At 49.8% G+C, this 20,351-nt stretch overlaps 1 protein-coding gene across 5 annotated transcripts in view; it reads left to right on the top strand.

Annotated features, from left to right (window-relative positions):
- Window positions 1-20,351, top strand: part of CCM2 (CCM2 scaffold protein) — a 61,785-nt gene that overhangs the window by 17,469 nt on the left and 23,965 nt on the right. Inside the window, exons 2-3 of one of the 5 annotated variants that reach the window (XM_082471558.1) lie at window positions 1,917-2,031; window positions 8,588-8,761. The exons of 1 other annotated variant lie outside the window; for it this stretch is intronic. In XM_082471558.1, the coding sequence (XP_082327684.1) occupies window positions 1,933-2,031; window positions 8,588-8,761 (273 nt within the window). In that variant the 5' untranslated portion in view covers window positions 1,917-1,932. Of the gene's footprint in view, window positions 1-1,875; window positions 2,032-8,587; window positions 8,762-20,351 lie in introns of all 5 variants that reach the window. 3 more of the 5 variants (XM_082471557.1, XM_082471560.1, XM_082471559.1) reach the window with 3 other exon arrangements.

Below are 20,351 nucleotides of genomic sequence, written 5' to 3'. Positions count from 1 at the left end.
AGTTTCCTCTGTTTCCCCGGGAGGGGCAGCTCTGGGACTTTGGAAGGGTGGGCTGTGTGTCGCATGCAGGGGGACCTGGTGGGGAGCAGGCAGTGGACTCAGGCCCCACAGTCACCAAGACACGTCCTGGGGACTGCTCCACCTCCTGAGGTCTCTGAATCTCACTCCTGGTTCCCTTTCCCTCAGGGCTACCTGATCCTGCTCTGCAGGGGCAGCTTTTAGAAAGAAGGAGAAAGCGGAGTCCAGACGGTACCCACGGTGCCCTGGGTGTCTAAAGAGATAAAGGGATAGTCCAGTCAATACCAGATGTTTATTCAAACAAATCTAGTGCAGTACTCCTTACCCAGTTTACTGTGCTTCCTACATCTGCGGCATGTGTATTAGTAACTGAGGCATGAAATTATTGTTCTGAACCAGTCTTTTCAGAATCAAGAAATACTAAACTTTGTTACAGTTTAAATTGAACCATATGAAATAGCCATTTTTATGGGCAGAAAACTGTTGAAAATTAGCACTTTGATCAAATCAAATCTAATATTAATCTAATATTAATAAATCTAATGTTAGTAAAATTGTATTATATTTGTTATGTTTTGAGCTGTGAATATGGTCACTCTAAATCATCACTCTAATTAACCAGAACAGTTAATTAAGTAGCTTCTCTTGTTTGCAGCCATTCTGGAACATCTAGAGAGTATAAGGGTCTTCAACATCAACAAACCCAACTTCTCCTTTTCAGGATCAGATTTGACCCTGAAGAAGTGAAAGTGAGCTTGCTCAAGGACATACTCTTTAGTTTCAAAGTTGCGTCTCAAACGCAAGAGTCCTGGAGGCAGGTAGAGGCTTTTGTAGGCTGATGGTCATGGAGAAGGTGTGCTCTGCCCAGGCCCCCTGGGCTACTGTGCCCTGAAGCAGGCAACAGCTGGCTGGAAACAGCCAGGTCGGCGGGTCCCACCACATGGGTGACACCGCACGGTCAGGAGGGGGAGCCCCAGCAGTGCTCTCGGCTTGCTTGCTTTTACTCTTTCTCCTTTTGTCGTTTGGATTTGCAGAATGGTCGGACTTCCAAAATAATGTCCTTCAACTGACTACACGGTATTGGCTAGAAATGTGGGGAGGCCACCCGTGGGCTCTGTGTGCTAGAGGTAGTAAGGAAGATGCACTGGTTTGGTAAGAAGATGGGCTGGTTTGGTAAGAAGATGGGCTGGTTTAATAAGTCTGTGCACTGGTTTAGTAAGAAGATGCATTGGTTTAGTAAGAAGATGGGCTGGTTTAGTAAGAAGATGGGCTGGTTTGGTAAGAAGATGGGCTGGTTTAGTAAGAAGATGTGCCGATTTGGTAAGAAGATGGGCTGGCTTAATAAGAAGATGTGCTGGTTTAGTAAGATCTGCTGGTTTAGTAAGAAGATGTGCTGGTTTAGTAAGAAGATGCGCTGGTTTAGTAAGAAGATGGGCTGGTTTAGTTAGAAGATGGGCTGGTTTACTAAGAAAATGGGCTGGTTTAATAAGTCTGTGCACTGGTTTAGTGAGGAGATGTGCTGGTTTAGTAAGAAGACGTGTTGGTTTAATTAGAAGATGGGCTGGTTCAGTAAGGAGGTGTGCTGGTTTAGTAAGGAAAATGTGCCTGTTTAGTAAGAAGATGGGCTGGTTCGGTAAGGAGATGCGGAGGTTTAGGTGGAAGATGTGCTGGTTTAGTATGAAGATGTGTGGGTTTACTTTACGTCTTTTCGTGCATGCAGCCTGTTTGGATTTTGCCAGCAGTTTTAGGGTGTTGCCTGCCTCAAACTTTTTTAAAAAACTGTAAACAGCTTCAGTGGGGTTTGCAGAAGGAAGCTGTGGTTTCTGGTCTTCCTGTTCATTCACATGTTTTTTTCAGAGGGAGGGCTAACATCTGACCATATTTTTCAACAAGCTCAGAAGTGAACAGAGGAGAATGCACACTAACTATCGGCAGAGGGGGAGGAACCAGAATTCCTCCAGAGAAATTCCTCCTCACACAGACTTTCCAGCGGGGTGTTCCATGGAGAACGAGGTAGGTGCACACCCAGCGTGGAAAGAGCCATCGAGAACGATTGTCCGGGTCCTGTGGCCTTTGCTTTGGGAAGGTGGGGTGGAGGGTTCCTGCTGGCTTCCGGGTCTGAGAACTGGCAGCCCCGGTGGCCGGCGAAGTGAGCAAGATGAGGAGCTCTTTGCAGGTTGTTGGGTTAGTCCATCTTCACTTAAGGAGTGAGAGGCCGCGGATGTCAGGGCTGCCGAGGAAGGGTGGCGTTCATGTAGATCTGTAGTCAGTTAGGACCCAAGATCTGAGTTGGAAAATGATTTAGGGAAGAGGTCAAGAAAGAACACGCTCACAGTTGCAGGCTTGTGCCTGGAATTTCACCCGTGACGCCTGAGGGAGGATGAGGGGCGCTGTGTGCCCGGCAGGAGTGGCCTCGGCCGCCGCATGGACAGTCAGGCGCGGTGTGTGTCACCAGAGCAAACCGCTGCCGTGGGGGAGGTCAGGTTCACGCCTAGTCCTGAGATGGGGAACTTGAGGTCTGTAGGAGGTCCTGGGGCGCGGGCTGTGTCGTCCTCCTTATTTGGGCCTCTGCGGCACGTAAGAAAGGCTCTTTTTCTGTTGGTAGGCGCTTAAGTACTTAACTTTCTTTTTCAAAAGATAGTGAATCTGTTGACTTGCGTTACAGGGAGTTGGAGTTAAGATAGGCAACGTTAAAAAAAAAAAAAAAAAAAAAAAGATAGGCAACGTTGAGATGCAGTTTTAAACAGTGGCGCTTATAGGAGAGGATCTGTCGGGGTGCTTCGTGCACCTGGGCGGGGGTGAATCTGGGGGGTAGCCGCTGCCTTGCCCAGCTGGACGGTTGGACAGTGGCTTTGCGTGGCCCACGCTCTGGCCTGGGTGTCTCTCCCTGGTGTCTCTCCCCGGTGTCTCTCCCTGGTGTCGTCCGTCCCGCAGCCCTGCGGAGCCTGATCCCCGCCGAGTGGCCCCTCGCCCCGCCCCCCCTGCTCAGCAGAAGGGGCCCTGGGGCAGGGAAGGGGGTCCCTCGAGGTGCAGCCCCAGTGCCGGGCACATGCCAAGTGCCCATTAGACGTTTGCTGAATGCCGAACTGAAGGACCCCAGGGCATTGCACTTGAAGCCCTTGTTCTGGGGCAGTTTTGTGTTATTAACTAAAGGAGTAGGTAAGGGTGCGTGAACACCGTACCGAGGCATTCGGGGTGCCCAGTGCGGGTTTCCTTCCTTCACTGCCACACGCTTTCTCTAGAACGCGCTGGGCTGAGCGTTGTGCACGTGGAGTGACTTGGTGTATGTCACCTTATTATTCACTTTGGTCCGCAAGTAGAGGCCACTGTCCCATGAGCAGTTGTGCTGGTTCCTTCAGCACATGCATTTCTTATTGTAAATTAATAAACAGACACTCTGACGGAGAAGTTAGCCTCTGAGAATTTGTTTAGGAGATGCAGTTACTCGGAGCCTGGTCACCCCAAGTGAGATGCTAAGTCAGGCTTTAATCTAACAATACCCAAGGCCAGCCTGGCCCCTGGCCCCTCCTCTAGGAAAGCGCTAAGTGGGCCAGAGTTTGTGTGTGTGTGTGTGTGTGTGTGTGTGTGTGTGTGTGTGTGTGTTGAAGAGCTACATTTGAGGTTTCCAACTTCAAAAGTTGTTTCAAGCATAAGATGGAAAATACATTGCAAGAATACTATAAGCGTCTAGGGAACACTTCTGAGCCAGTTCAGAAGTTCTGCACAGTTCTAGGAAGCAGCGTGTGTGCCATGTGAGAAGTCTGAAGACGCCGGACAGGGCCACCGAAGCCCCGCATCCCCTCCCCGGATCTGTGCCTCGGACCCTCGGTTGGTTCCTTCAACACTCAGGGCCGCCGTTTCTTCACGAGAGACTCGGGCACGGATGGACGCCGGGTGGCACTCGGTGCCAGGGCTCCATTCACGAAGAGAACGCGTGCTTGGCGTTGGGCTCCTTCCAGGGGCCAAATTGCTCCTTTTGTCTTTTGGGGTCAAAGATGGCAAGATCATTTCGGTGATGATGAACATGGGCGCTCAATGAAAATACCTGTTGAGTGAAGGATGAACAATTGCACGGGCTAAAACCACTTTTTAAAACTCTGTATTGATTTGGAGGCTATTCCAGTGAATTAAAGAATCCACAGTCGTTTAATGGAATCCTGATTCTGTGCGTCAGAATATTCTTTTTCTAAATTAATTAATTAATTTATTTTTGGCTGCGTTGGGTCTTTGTTAATGCACGTGGGCTTTCTCTAGTTGCGGCGAGCGGGGGCTACTCTTCCTTGCGGTGCGCGGGCTTCTCACTGTGGTGGCTTCTCTTGCTGCGGAGCATGGGCTCTAGGCGCGCGGGCTTCAGTAGTTGTGGCACATGGGCTCAGTAATTGTGGCTCGCGGGCTCTAGAGCGCAGGCTCAGTAGTTGTGGCGCACGGGCTTAGTTGCTCCGCGGCATGTGGGATCTTCCCGGACCAGGGCTCGAACCCGTGTCCCCTGCATTGGCAGGCGGATTCTTAACCACTGCGCCACCAGGGAAGTCCCAGAATATTCTTTTTTTTTTTTTTTTAAATTATTTATTTATTTATTTATGGCTGTGTTGGGTCTTCGTTTCTGTGCGAGGGCTTTCTCTAGTTGCGGCAAGCGGGGGCCACTCTTCATCGCGGTGCGCGGGCCTCTCACCACCGCGGCTTCACTTGTTGCGGAGCACAGGCTCCAGACGCGCAGGCTCAGTAACTGTGGCTCACGGGCCCAGCTGCTCTGCGGCATGTGGGATCTTCCCAGACCAGGGCTCGAACCCGTGTCCCCTGCATTGGCAGGCGGACTCTCAACCACTGCGCCACCAGGGAAGCCCCCCAGAATATTCTTAATTGTTCTCAGTTTATTTTTTTCAAGCAGAACTTTCTTTTACATTTTCATGTTTAAAAGCAGCATAGGCTCCAAAATCCTGAGGTGCCCTCTTGTTCATTGTGTTTCCGGAAAAGCTGAGGGGCCCCCACCGTGCCTGCCATCCCCCAGCTCCCAGCCGTGTCTACTTTCCAGCTCCTGCAGCGGGAGCGGGGCACGCACCTCCTGTGTCACACGCCTGCTGTCCTCGGGTGGAGCAGCCGCCCCCGTTCTGCGCTGAAACGGGGCGAGGCAGCAGAGGAAAGCTGCAGGTTTGCTGGGGTGCATTTCTTTACATAATGGTTTCAACATTCCACTCTCTAGGGAGGCTCATCCACCGCTTGAACTTATTTGGGATGTTAAAGAAAAGCACATGATGCCTGGGGTATGCAGCACTGAGGACTGAGTTAGGGAAGCTGTGTCTGATTCCAAATCAGTCATGCCAAGTTCACGCTTGGCCAGGTGGTCTTGTGTGCGGCCTGGGTTCCGGGGCGGCTCCCCTCGCCTCCGCCAGCCTGTGAGCAGTGGAGGGCAGGCGCCATTATTCGTCACGGGGCCTCACGGGGCCGTGCCTCGTTGCCAGGGTAGCTCCTTTAAAAACAGGGCATTTGGGCCCTAAAGTACACCTTCGAGGCACCTGGCTGGCAGTTCTCATCGTGGATTCAGTCCCTGTTCATCTGCTTTGGGCTTATCTCCCCCCGCTTGACGGTGACCACCTTGAGGGTGGGACTTCCGTCTCATCCCCCCACAGGGCCTTCCTGATGCCTGGCTGGCACAGGCATCAGACACATTACTGCTCCCCTGTAGGGTGCTGGCTCCCTAGAGGTAAAGGCAGCAGAAGACGGAGTGGGGCCCAGCATCGGGAAAGCTGATCCTTGAGCAGCAGGAGGCGTCTGCAGTGGGCGTCCTGGTTTCCTTGGCCTGCAGGGGCCAGACAGATGAGGCGTGTGGGCTGGCACAGGGTCTCTCCTTAAGGTGGGTTGCAGGACTTGGGCTCTGGGTCCTTGCCACACAGACTGATTCTGCGTGCGGGCTGTGACTGTATGACCCGTCCCTCAACGTTAAAATAACAGCATGGGCTGCGTGTGGTCTGTGGACCTGGCGATTTGGCCCGGGCTTCTTGGTAAGAGGCTGGCCTTGGCAAACCCCTCGTCTCAGAACTGGTTTCCTGTTGCTCCCAGGTGTAGAGGAGTAGCGAGGTGGAGCAGCCATCAGGTCGAGCTGGGCTGTTCTCACGCGCCATCAGGCTCAGGATCAACCGTGGGCTGTGCCCCTGCTGGTTATGATTTGGGAGAGTGAACTTCGTGAGGTTTACCAGGTAGAAATGGTGTAGGGGCAGATGTTTACTCCGGCCACTTTCGGATGTAGGTCATCTGTGTAACATTGTGCTGCGTGTCTTGGTACTTCCACCGCCCTAGGGCAGTGCCTTTCGCATCACAGGAACTAGGAGGCTCTCAGTGCGGATAAACAGTCAAGCAGAGCAGGATGGAAGAGTCATGTGTGTGCCATTGATCGCCTCGGATGCCAGCCGGAGCGGCAGTCACAGTTCAGGGCCTGACCTGACCTGCCCGCAGGTCGCTGGCCACTTCCGCTTGTTAGCCATGGGTACAGCGCACAGGCTGGTGACGCGTGATGTTTACATTACTCACTTCTCAGTGTCGCTTGCTTTCAGTGTAGACTTTACCATCGGTGCTTGTCTGGCAAATTGTGGGTGACCGTGGCCCACCGTTTCCACGTGAGCCCTACATCGCGGTCACCTGGTCCAGACCCCGCCCCAGGATTTCACCTGAAGTGCCTCACCCTCTCTTCCACTCGCCGAATTTGTGCTGGGGCTGACAACTCCTGTGGGATCGAGGAGGAAGAAGCCTGAGCGGGCCCCGGGGGCGGTCTGTCTGAGGGCTGCGATCAGCCATCTCGGGCTCCTCCGAGGAGGCCCCTCTCTCCACTCCGTAGTTCGCCTGAGACTGTGGAGATGATACTCTCCTTATGACGATGGGATTGATTGTCTTGTCTCCCTTAACCTTTCATGCTTTTATCTTGTCTCGGCTTAAGTGTAAGCAGTTGTAGGCAGGAACTGTACTCATCCTTTAAAAACAAAATCTTACGGACGATTTCAAATGTGAACAAGAGCAGAGAGAAGTAAATGAAGCCCCACACGCACGTGGTTGTCTAGCTTTGATCCTCCCCAGCCCTGAGGGCCTCACGTCAGCATTATTCCCGCAGCCCCCCACGCAGCACGAAGTGCCGAGGGGCTGCGTTGGGATGGGGAGTGGGAACTCGGTGGGTATCCAGCGCGAGGAGGGGTGCTCCAGTATTAGTTGTCGTGGATCAGTGGGGTAAAAGGCAGCTCTCCAGGGGCCAAGTGCTCAGGGGTGAGGAGTGCAGGCCAAGGAGCAGAGGAGAAAAGCCGGACTCTGGCTGGGAGGAGCAGGAGGAACGCCGGGGTTCACTTTGCTGAGGGCATGTTTTGTGTGCGGCGGGCCCTGCAGGATCTCCTGGAGACCCCCGGGGCCTCACCTGCCTTTGTGAGGGAGTTAGGGCCCCTCTCCATCCTCCATCTGTGAGTTTGACGGGCTGCCGAGGCGCCTCACAGGCATTGTTTTGGGTGGGATATGGCACGTGGCTGAATTTCCCCCTTGCAGAGGAGAAACAGGAACGAGAGCTTTTGGTACATGTTTGGTGACATAGGCATTTGTTTCTTGTAAGTGTTGCTCAGAGCTAGGCCTGCCCTAGGTCCCAGCCACTGTCTGGCGTTGGGTCCTGCCCAGGCAGGCGAGCTGCAGAATCACAGACAAGACAATGGAAGGTGACTTCTCGGTCTGGTGTGGGTCACCGCTGTTGGGTTTCGCTGCTGTGTTCGGTGATGTTTCCCTGCCGAGGCTGCAGGTTGGCGTCTTGTATTCTCTGGTTTTACGTTCCTTTGCGTGACTGGAAGCGGTCACCTTTGGCCTCTGCGTGCAGGTGCCCAGTGCCCATGCCTGACTCTCTGAACATCTGTGCCCGCGGAGGGCCTGGAGGGCTCTTGCAGAGCTGCAGGGAGGGAATCCTGGGCCTTTTCCTGGGGCCTGCAGGCGAGGTTGACTTTATTCTCCCCGCTGTCCCTGTCTCTCCCTCTGCAGGTTTACTTTGATCGCAGGGTTGGCCTCCAGGCCCCTCTAGACACTGACCACGGGGTGAGGTCACCCAGGTGCTGGTCAGCGCCCTGAGCCCCCAAGGCCCCGGCGGAGGGAGGGGAAAGCAGAGCGCGTGCCGCGTTCCTACGGGAGAGGGAAGAGGCGGGCCTTGCGGCTGTTGAGCTGAGTTTCCTGTTGATGCCACAGCCCTGGCCACACCTCCCCGCCTTCTCCGAGGACCCTGCAGTGAAGTGACCCAGCGGAGCCGGGAGGTCACTTCAGAGCCAATGCTGCATTTTTGTCTTCTGGGGGAATCTCCCCCTTCCTGCCCCTTCTCGCCTCCTGAGTTTACTCACCTTGAGAATTGGCCCTTGACCTTGTAAGTGTCCATGAACAGGTGAGGGACCAGCCCCTCGGTGCCCGAGGCAGCACTGGTCCCGGCCCACCCTGGCTGGCAGTGGCCGGCCCGTCTGCACGGGGACCGTGGTGGTGCTTCTGGCCACTTCCGCTTGTTAGCCATGGGTACAGCGCAAAGCCTTTGTGAATAATGAACTCCAATCATTGCCGTTTCTGCCTGCAGCCTGGAATTGTGTCGCCGTTTAAACGAGTATTCCTAAAAGGTGAAAAGAGTAGAGATAAGAAAGCCCATGAGAAGGTGACAGAGAGGCGCCCCCTGCACACTGTGGTGCTGTCCCTGCCTGAGCGCGTCGAACCCGACAGACTGCTGAGCGACTATATCGAGAAGGAGGTGAAGGTAAGTCCACGGCCGCAGGACCCGCCTGCCTGTCGCCAGCAAAGGCCCCCTGATGCACCAAACGCTGCGGTTCTGGGACCCGTCCCCACTCACACCTCGGGTGACTCCCACCCGGTGGTGCCCCTGCGGTGGTGTGTCTGATAAACTGGGTGCCCAAACCCCAGGGCTCTGTCTTCTGGCCCCATTTCTGGCTTTCTCTCCAGTAGCAAGCTGCCTCCTTTCTCGTAAAGGCTGGCCGTGTGTTTCGGTTCCTTGGTCAAGGCTAAGAGCTGTTCCGTGTGCCATTGTCACAGCCTGGGACACGGACTCCTGAATCCTGTCGAAGCCCGTGCCCACTTGTGGGTACACATGACGCACACTAGTGTATTATCAGTGCTTCCCCTAAACACTACATGAAAGGAAATGAATAAAACCGCGCGGTCAGAGAGAATGGGAAAGGGGACCGCGGTGATGAGAGAGGCCCGTGAACTTGCAGAGGGAGCTGACGAAGGTGGGGTAACGAGTTCACAGAGCCCACGGAGCTGGACCTGCGTCCCTCAGAGGACGCGGAGCTGCCCAGCTGGACCCGGGGGCTGGGGGGGCGTGGAGCACCGTGTGGGCTTCGGGGAGGGGTTTGCTCTCGCCTGCCACAGGGGGAGGTGGGAGGTCTCCCTGGTAGAGACATGACGCTAGGGGGGGCTTTAGACGTGGGGACACCTGGCCCGGAGGAGGGTGGGGAGAGACCCAGTGTGAAGATGAGCAGATTAAGTCAAAGCCTCTGTCCGGAACGGTGAGAATTGCCAGCCCCCTTTCCCTCAGGCTTCCAGACAGGCCTGCACCCGGGCCTCTCCCACAAGGGAATGCTCGCAGGAGTGCTTTCATGTGCAGCCACACAGCCCGCAGAAGTGCCGCCTCGAATGACCCTGGGGTGACCACCCAGCCAGCCTGAGAGAAGCTGGCAGTCTGCACCTCTGCCCGTGCACACGGCTTCTCGCGTGGGCAGTCAAGGAGAAGTACACGTTTGAGGAAGACGTTTAATCTAAAGACAGAGCCCGGGACAAACACGAGACGTAAACGTGAATGCAACAGCAGCAGTGCGGAAACTAGGGGAAAAATAAAAATACATAATGTTGTCAGAAAGATAAGAGGAAATACTGTTAACTGTGAGATAACAGGATAACAGGTGGAGACAAGAGCTTTTGGAATTAAAGGATCTTAATTATATGTCGTAAAAAATTCATTAGAGGGGTCAAAAGATAAAGTCAAGGCAGCCACCCAGAAAGAATAACCAAAAGGCAAGGAGATCAAAAATCAGTAAACAAAAGATGAGAGAGAGAAAAAAATTATAGGATCCATCCAGAAGGTTCAATCTCTGACTCATGAGAAGAAAGGATGGAGGAGAGTGGGAGGAAGTTGTTAAGACAGTAATGGAAGGACATTTTGCAGAATTCACCAACAGACGTGATTCTCAGATTGAGAGGGTCCCTTTCTGGTCATGATGACCAGACAGACAGGTTTCTAAAACGTGAGCCCTCAGAGCCCGTTCTGGCGAGGTTCCTGGGAGATGTGCTGCCTCAGAGCGCAAGGACGCACCAGGAAGGTGGGAGACGCAGATCCAGAACCGGGGCTCTAAGCACGGAAAAGAGCAGAGGGAATTCCCAAGACGGGAATCTGAGGAACAGGCCAGAGCAGCTCTGGGAGAAGGGAACACGGATGGTTTTATATGTTGGAGTAGAGGCTGCTGAAGAATTGGGAAGATAGAATTGTATGTTGAAAACAAAGCAAGTGGAGGGAAGGGCAGGCCCATATTACACCGTGAAAATTTAAAGTTTGCGGACTTCTGCTTCCAGGAAGAGGGAGTCGACGTATTTTTCCCTATTCTTCTCACTAAGTACACCTAAAAATCCTAGACGTTATATATGCAACAACCATAAGAAGACTCTGAAAGGTAGAGTGACGGCAGACCAGCCAGGGACCTTGGGACCCAAGGGGGCGACCCTTTGGTGAGTTCCCCGGTTCTCTTTTTCCTCATGTATCCCAGGCTTGGAACTGAAGAAGCTGGCAACCCAGAACAGCCAACAGGTGCACACAGAATCCCAACAAAATTCACTCTCTCTGGCCAAAGGACCAGGAAAGGGATAGCTTAGCAGGACAGAAAATGTCTTACAATACCTGCTCAGTTCCAACCAAATGTGACTGAAAAACCTGTGGGCCCGCTGCTGCCTCTACCAGCAAAGACTGTGTAGGGGCCAGCACCCACCGCAGAGAAGGCTGAGTCGGGAGCTGGGGCTTTATCCCTGATGAACCCCTAGTGGAACTGCGGTGTCAGTGGAGACCATGTGGGGAGCCTGGAATTCTGCCCTCAGGCAGCAGCAGTGTGACTCACATACCACCCCTTGTGTCACTGGGCCACTTGGGGGGCCAGAACGCCAACCGTGTCCAGCAGGGAAGAGGAGCCCCCCCCCACCAGGTGGCAGCGGAGGCCAGTGGGGAGTCAGCCCCTCCACCTGGTAACAGAGTGTGCTGCCCTCCCCCTGTGGGACTGGAGCAGATTTCTGACATTTGTGTCCTCAGAGTCCTGGAGGGAGAAGAGACGGGGTGGGGTGGGGCTGAAGAGCTGATCAAAGGAGTCATGGCTGAAACTGCTGTGATTTGGTAAAAGACAGACTCAGAGGTTCAAGAAGCTGAGCTCACCACAAACAGGATAAACCCGAAGCAGTCCACACCAAGACACGTCGTAGTGAAAGTTCCGAAAAGTAAAGACAAAGACGGAGTCTTGAAAGCAGTGAGAAAGAACACTTCACCTGTAGGGAAAATGGCATGATAGATTTCGCGTCAGAAACCACGGGGCCAGAAGGAGGTGACGACATCCTTCAAGTGCCAAGAGACCCTGAAGAATCAAAGGCTGATGAGAGCACCACAGGCGACTCTGCATCCTCAGACAGCAGCCAACAAACGGACCAGTTTCTTGAAGAGCACAGACTGCCACGGGTCACCAGTAAATAGACCATTTGAGTAGTCCTGCAACTATTAAAGGAATTTAATATCTAATTTGAAAACTCCCATAAAAAAAGTCTCCAGGCCCAGGTGGTTTCTGGAAAATTCTATCATGTTTAAAGAGTTAACACTAATTCTACACAGTCTCTTCCAGAAAAACAGAAGGAGAAGGAACACTTTTTAACTCATTTGTGAGGTTAGTATTTCCCTGATATCAAAGTCAGGCAGCACGAAGCAAAAATAAATTACAGACATGAATACAGATGCTTAGGTATAAATGTAACAAAACCTATAGGATTTGTACGCTGAAAACCACACAACACGGATGAAAGGATCAAAGATCTGAATAAGTGGAGAGACATACCACGTACATGGATTGGAAGATTCAACCTAGTTAACATGTCAGTTTTCCCCAAATTGATATACAGGTTTGATGCAGTTCCTATCAAAATCCCGGCCAGATATTTTGTAGATATAGACAAGTATTCTAAAATTTATATGGAAAGGCACAAGAAGTAGAATAGCTGGAACGGTGTGAAAAAGAAGAGTTAAAAGAGAGGAATCAGTCCGCCTGATTTCAAGATGTACTTTAGAGCTACAGCAATGAAGACTGTGAGGTAGCAGTAGAGGGGCTGACACAGTCATCAGTGGAACAACATCGTGAACCCAGAAACAGACCCAAACAAATACACCCAACTGATTTTTGACAGAGGTGCAAAAAGCAAGTCGGTGGAAGGACCGTCTTCTTAGCAAATGGCGCTGGAGCCGTTGGACACCCATTGAGAGAAAAATGAACCTCACGCTAAATCTCACACCTTATACAAAAATTAACTCAGAGTGGATCATGGAATTAAAGGGAAAATGTAAAACTATAACACTTTTAGAAAAAAACCTAAGAGAAAATCTCCAGGACCCAGGGTAGGCAGAGTACTTAGACTTGACATCAAAAAGGCAATGATTGGTAAACTGAACTTCATCAAATTTAAAAACTTTTGTTCTGCAGAAGACTCCGTTAGGAGGATGAAAACACAAGCTACAGACTGGGAGAAGATATTTGCAAACCACCTACCTGCCAAAGGTCTTTTATCTAGAATATATAAAGAACTGTCAAAGCCCAATAGTAGAAAAGCCAACAATCTGATTAGAACATGGGCAAAAGTCATGAAGAGACATTTATTTCACCAAAGAAGACATTCAGATGGGAATAAGCACATGAAGATGTTCAACATCACTAGCCGTTAGGGAAGTGCAAATTACAACTACACGGAGACATCACTGCACACCAACCAGAATGACTGAAGTTAAATAAGTAGTGAGAACACCAAATGCTGGCGAGGATGCAGAGGGTCACTCTTGCATGGCTGTTGGGCATGTAGAAGGGTGCAGCCACTCTGGAAAACAAGTGGGCAGTTTCTTGAAAACTAAACATGCAACTACCGTCTGACCTGGCAGTTGCACTCTGAGTATTTATCTCAGGGAAATGAAAATCTGTGTTGACACAAAAACCTACACATGAATATTAAAAGCAGCTTTATTCATAATTGGCAAAAACTGGAAATACCCCAGATGTCCTTCAGTGGGTAGATGGTGAAACAAATGATGTGCCTCCATACTGTGGAACCGTACTCAGCTGTAAAAAGGCATGATTTACTGATTGCTTCAACACCCTCCAGGAATCTGCAGAGAATTATGCTGAGTGAAAAAAGCCAATCCTCAAAGCTACATACTGTATGATTCCCTTTGTATAACATTCTTGATATGACAGAATTATTGAAATGGAGAACAGATAGGGCTTGCTAGGGGTTAAGGAGGAGAGCAGGTGGGTGGGAAGTGGGTGCGCCTGTAAAAGAGAAGCGGGAGGGACCTTGTGATGGAATGTTCTGGAACCTGACCTTGTAGTCAGTATCGTGGTTGTGATGCTGGGTGATCACGAGATGTTACCTTAGGTATAACAGGGTGCGGGGTACAGTGGACCTCTGTGTATCATTTCTTACAACTGTATGCCATTTACAATTATCTTAGAATTAAAGGTTAAAAAAAATTAGAGACTCTGCATAAACAAAATTGTGATTTCACTACCTCTTGGCACAGTGGTGAAGTAGAATGTACCTAACAGGAGGATATAAGCACCAAGTAATGATTAAGTAGTAAATTATCTAAATTGTAAGAAAAAAGGAAGGAGAAGTTGGGGGTGGTGATATAAGAGAGTTAACTCTTTCTCTGCCGTAACTGGAAATCAACAGCTAATGTCTTAGATTGATGAATCAGGCAGTAGCAATGTAAAACCATGACTTAGAAAGTTGGCCCTAGATCCAGAAGACCCTGGAGTTGCTGCCTCTGGGAAGCAGTTTACAGGGTTGCCTGGGTTGGGACCTGATCGTTGTTTTCTGTTATACACTTCTGGGGACTATTTACGTTTTTAAACTTCATACATGTATCACTTTGATAAAAATAAAAACAGCGACGACAACACAATGCACTAGTGGTGAGGAGGCTTTTCCTCCCGCATACTCGAGTGTAGTTCTTTATGGAAAGTATTTTGTATTCAGAATGAACATTACTAACATGAAGGTGAGAGGCACTTAACAGTAGCTTCTCATTTCTGAATGCTTACCTATACGGCAACACTATTTAACATTTTAAATACATTTTCTCATTGAATCCTCACCCGGCTTTTCTAAAGCAGAAGCATCCTTCCCAGGGTTTCGACCCCACGAGGCCCAGGGTGGTGCAGGGGTGCAGGCTCGGGACCTGTGAACCGACACTCTGGCTTTTAATTCTGGGGGCAGCAGCGGGTAATTAATCACATGTGTGATACCAAACCCAAGATGCTTCTTGATAAGATTTGTTATTTCTCATTTATTGTATTTTTAAAAGTTGAATAGGTAGGTTATGGACATGGTACAAAATTCAGATGGTAAGGAGATTCCTGGTGAGGAGAGGTCCCCAGTCCCCCCACCGCCCCGCCCCTGGAAAGAACCATTGGCATCAGTTTCTCGTGTGTCCCTGCGCGGGCGGTGTGTCCATATCCGAGCACACACGTGCATTTGTTCCCAAATGATTACCTAGTGCACACTTTGCACCTCGTTGTTTACACGCAACAGTATATCTCTACATATCTTGGTGGGTTGGGGCACATAAAGCTGCCTCGTCCATTTCCCTCCCATTATAATGGCTGTACCATATTTTATGTAACCAGTGATCTATTCATACATATTTAATTTGTCTCTGTTACACATTTTACTAACCCTCTAGGATAAATTCCAGAAGTAGAATTGCTGGGTGTAGGGCTAGGTTACTTTTTATCTTGACGGACATTTCCAGGTTGCCCCTCACGCGGGATTTAAGCTGGTGTACACCATTGGCAGTCTGGGCGAATACCTGTTTATCCACACTCTAAGGAGCCACACAGTGTACATGCGGGCTTTTTGATCTTTGCCAGCCTGGTGGTCGTAGTCTGTTACATCACAGTTTGTACTTACGAGTGAGGTTGTGTATCTTTTCATATGGTCGAGTCAGATCTCTTAAGTGTCTTTCTATAGCCATTTTTCCGTTGGGTGGTTGGCGGTTTTCCCATACGTTTTCCCTAGCACTCAGTGTGGTAGGTGAGTTTGCCCTTCGCGGTGAAGTTAGTTGTAAGGTTTTCCCTGCTTGTCGCTTGTCTTTGTTCAGAGATGTCTCGGTTCTCTAGAAGCAGGGCCTGAAACTGGAGATTGTGTTTGATGATTCAGGGTGTGTTCTCAGGAGAAGGGGAGGGAAGGAAGCAGGATGGGGCAGAGGAGAAAGATGTGTATCTGCCCACTTATGGGCATGTAAGGGGCCCCTAAAGGCCACACAGGTGCCTCTTTGTCCCCAGTATGTAGTAGCTTCCCCACCTCCTCATCACGATCCGGGCCGGTTGCCCCTGCAGAACAGTACCACCCTTCTCTGCTTGCTTGTCTGCTGGCATCAGGAGGTGACTGCGGTTTTAAGTTTAGATTCCTTTTTTGTCCCATGGTAGAAGCATTTTACCCCTAGAGCCAGGCTCTCAAAACAGATGGAGCCAAAAGTTTCAGGGCTGGGAGCACACGTTCCCCAAGTGGGTCTCTTGGATTGATGGTGATCAGAGCCACTCGTGCTGCCGTACCTTGGACCCCAGACCCATGCGTTCTGTCCGCTGGGGACCAGGCGTGGTGTAATGACTGCTGGTTCCAGATGTGCCCTGCATTCTGAGGAGATGTGGCATCAGGTGTCCCCTCCTGGGTGTGCCCCGACCCTGTAGCGGACCTTGCCGGTGGTCTGGGCCCCTGAGTTTCAGCATTGTCTCAGACCCTCTCTTCCCAGCCTTGAACAGTTTCCTTCCCCCGTGTACTGTAACTCAAGCGAGTGACTGTGAGTCCCTTCGGAGGGAACCGGGGGCGTTGCTGCAGCGCACACTTGTGTCGGTGTTACAGATTCGTTCTCCTGGGGCTTGGCCTTTCCCTCAGGCACTTCCTGGGACTGGAAACCGGGTCAGAGACGGCCACTTTGCCCACTTTGCGTTGGAGCCGCACACTCAGTGGTGGTGTCCTTGTTTGTATACATGAGGCGGGACCCTGGTTGGCTCCCAGCAGCTCTCTTGCCCCTGGGAACGCCTCTGCTCTAGTTGCATCTCTGTGGGGCCTGCATACCAGCCCCCCGCCCAGCCATTTGACCATTTACAGTCACCGCCCACTGCAGTGAGCCCGCCCGCCTGCCCTGCTCCTGGTGGCTGAGTGCTGCCACCTGGCTTCCGCTCTCCCAGGGCCCTGTCGTCCCCCTCGCTGCAGGAAGCCTAGTGCTAAAGCATCTCCCCCATTAGCTCTCCCCCTGAGAACAGCCACCGCAGAGCTGCTGGGTGGTGCCCGCACCCCTGCCAGCCCATTCGTTCCAGCTCATCCTTGAGAGTGGGGTGTCTTCCCAGCCCCCCCAAGTAGCAGGGGCAGCCGTGGGGTTCCAGCTCTTACACGGTAGACCCCGTCCAGCAGGCCCACCTCTCTGCATCTTTTGAAACCTTTGTCCACTGTTTGCTCGGCAGTTCTGCAATCTCCACTGAGTTTAACATGGGCCTTGTGTTTGCCGAGCTTCTAAGCTGTGCTAGCAGTGCATGAGAGCCGTGTCCGGGCCCCTGACCTGGGTTAAGTGCAGAGCCCCGTAGACGCGCTCGTCCAGCTGGGAGTCCATCCACCTCCATCCGGCACCTCCTGCTCCATCAGAGTTCAGTCTCTCTTCCCAGTGGGTCCCAGTCGTGCTGTGTTGAGATTTGATCCCAGGAACAGGTCTTATGGCCAGGAGGGGCGGAGGGGGCAGACCCTGAGGAGAACAGCATTGTCATGAAAGGTGCCCATCCCAGTGAGGCCCGTGTGTCGTTTTCGAGCAAGGGGTGTGTGTGTGTGTGTGTGAGTGTGTGTGTGTGTGTGTGTGTGTGTGTGTGTGTGTGTGTGTGTATGGGCGTCCTGTGGCTTCTAACAAGTGGGGCTGGGCCACTTCTGCAGGCCTAGAGCGTTGAGAAGAATATGAGATTGAGGTTCCCAAGTGCATCTACCTGGGTGTCCCCATCCCACGTCTCAGAGTCCTGCCCTTACATCAGGGCCCACGCTCTGCCATGGAAGACTTGTTGATCAAGGTCAAATAGGTGGATGTTATAGGGAGGCTGACTTCGGCTCAGTATAAAAATGGACTTCTCTTATAGCTCACCAGCAATTATTTTTGGAAATACTTTCCGCTGTTTAGAGCTGAAGTGACGAGCTCACCAGCACGTTCCTGTGTTGGCTGCAGTCTCTGTAAGGGCGGCAGGAACGGCAGTGGGGTTAGCGGGTGCCCAAGACAGTCTGGCTTTTGCTGCCAGGGCTGATGGAGCTGATGTGACCGCTAGTCAGATGTCCCCTTGGTCTGTGTTGTTCCATCACGTTCATCCCTCTGCAGCTGTGTCCTGAATGTGCTATGATCAGTTAATCGGCACAGCAGCCCGCGCCGTGTCATCTCACGGCGGGTGTGGGCTGGTCCCTGACATCGCTGAAGGAGGCGCTGCACATTGGTCAGGACCGGCAGGGGACCGCCCAGGACGGTGGGGAAGGCTTTTGTAAGAACTGCCCAGGCGGCACACTTTGTCCCATCTGGAATTACAGCAGGAATGAGAGCTGCAATTTTCCTTTTTGACAAAACATGTTTTACTAATACATATTTTACAGCGAAAAAAATCTCAAATGAGTGAGGACTGACCTCTGTGAAGAAAGTAGAATCCTTCTTGGTGATCTGTGAGCCTGAATTTGAAGTGTGGTGGCACTTTGAGAAAGGCGAGAGGGTGGTGGTGACATGGTGTCCCCCAGGCCACGTGGAGGCGGGGCAGTCCTTGTACAGTCCTGCAGACATGATAACACCAGGGCACTTTTATATGACCCCAACGTAGTCAATAGTTTTTTTACTACTATTTGAATTTAAGCAAAATTAATAATTTGGGATGATACACATCTAGAAGTGGTAACTAATATACAGTATAATACTGATTATAATTCAAAAGGTTTTTAGCAAATGCAATTATTGAGTGAAGCTAGGATATGATTTTTTTATTGTGGTGAAATATGTATAACATAAAATTAACTGTGTTTAAGTGTATATTTCATGGTATTAAGTACACTCACATAGTTGTACAGCCATCACCACCATCCATTTCCAGAACTTTTTCTTTTCAGAACTTTTCAGAACAATATATATATATACACACACCACATATTATTTATCCATTCATCTATCAATGGGCATTGGGTTGTTTCCAACTTTTGACTATTGTGAATAATGCTGTTATGAACATGGGTGTACAAATGTCTGTTTGGATCTTTGCTTTCAGTTTTTTTTCTTTTTTAAATTGTGTTAAAATATAGCATAAAATGTACCATCTTAAACATTTTTAAGGGTGCAGTTCAATAGTATGAGATACATTCACGTGGTTGTGCAACCATCACCACCATCCATTACCTTAACTCTTTTCATCTTGTAAATCTGAAACTATACCTATTAAACAAAAACTCCGCATTCTTTCCCCCCCACAGCCCCTGGCAACCATCGTTCTGTCTCTATGAATTCGACTTCTCTAGGAAGTTCATATGAGTGGAATCATACACTGTTAGTCTTTTTGTGACTGGCTTATTTCACCTAGCATAATATTCTCAAGTTTTACCCGTGTTGTAATGTACTGCAGAATTTCCTTCCTTTTTAAGGCTGAACAATATACTATTGTATGGATACACCACATCTCACTTATCCGTTCATCCATCAGTGGACACTTGGGTTGCTTCCATGTTGTTATTGTGAATGATGCTGCTGTGAACATGCGTATACAAAAATCTCTTTGAGACCCTGCTTTTAATTCTTTTGGGTTTATCTATACCCAGAAGTGGAATTGCTGGGTCATATGGTAATTCTATTTTTAATTTTTTGAGGAACCTCCATACTGTTTTCCACAGCAGCTGCACCATTTTATATTCCCACCAGCAGTGCACAGGCGTTCCAGTGTCTCTACATCCTCGCTAGCACTCGTTGTTTTCTGTTTTTGTTTGTGTTTTGTTTTTCACTAGCCATCCTAATGAGTTTGAGGTGGTATCTCATGGTAGTTTTGATTGTATTTCTCTAATGATTAGTGATCTCAAGCATCCTTTCATGTTCTTATTGGACATTTGTGTATCTTCTTTGGAGAAAAGTCTATTCAAATCTTTTGCCCATTTTGGCATCAGGTGTTTTTTGTTGAGTTTTAGGAGTTCTCAGTATATTCTAGATATTAATCCCTTGTCAGATATATGATTTGCAAATATTTTCTCCCATTCCGTGGGTTGCTCTTTTACTCTGTGGATAGTGTCTCTTAATATACAAAATTTTTAAATCTTGTTGAACTCTAGTTTGTCTGTTTTTTTGCCTTTGTCGCCTGTGCCTTTGGTGTCATATCCAAGAAATCATTGCCAAATCCGACATCATGAAACTTTTGTCCTATGTTTTCTTCTAAGAGTTTTATTGTCTGCTTGCAGTTCTTTTACATAGATATCCAGAAGTGGAATTGCTGGATCATATGCTAATTCTATGTTTTATTTCTTAAGGAATGACCATACTGTTTTCCATAGTGGCTGTACCATTTTACAGTCCCACCAGCAGTGCACAAGGGTTCCAGTTTCTCCATGTCGTCACCAACACATTATTTTCTGTTTTGATAGCAGCCGTCCAGATGGGTGTGAAGTAGTATCTCACTGTGGTTTTGATTTGCACTTCGCTAGTTACTAGTGATATTGAGAATCTTTTCATGTGCTTATTGGCCATCTGTACACCTTCTTTGGAGAAATATCTATTTAAGTCCTTTGCATATTTCTTAATCAGGTTGTTTGGTTTTTTGTTGTGGAGTTATAGGAGTTCTTTTTGTATTCTGGGTATTAACTTCTTGTCAGATATATGATTGCAAATATTTTCTCCCATTGGGTAGGTTGTCTTTGCACTCTATTGATGGTGTCCTTTGATGTACAAAGTTTTAAATTTTGATGAAGTCCAGTTTGTCTTTTTTTTTTCTCTTATTGCCTGTGCTTTTCTTTTCCCACATTAAAGGTTTTAAAAATTGTGTTAAAATACACATAACATA

The sequence above is a fragment of the Balaenoptera physalus genome (genome assembly GCF_965194825.1).
Source record: "Balaenoptera physalus genome assembly, chromosome: 8".
Taxonomy (NCBI): Eukaryota; Metazoa; Chordata; class Mammalia; order Artiodactyla; family Balaenopteridae; genus Balaenoptera; species Balaenoptera physalus.
This window is presented reverse-complemented; position numbering and strand designations above follow the sequence as displayed.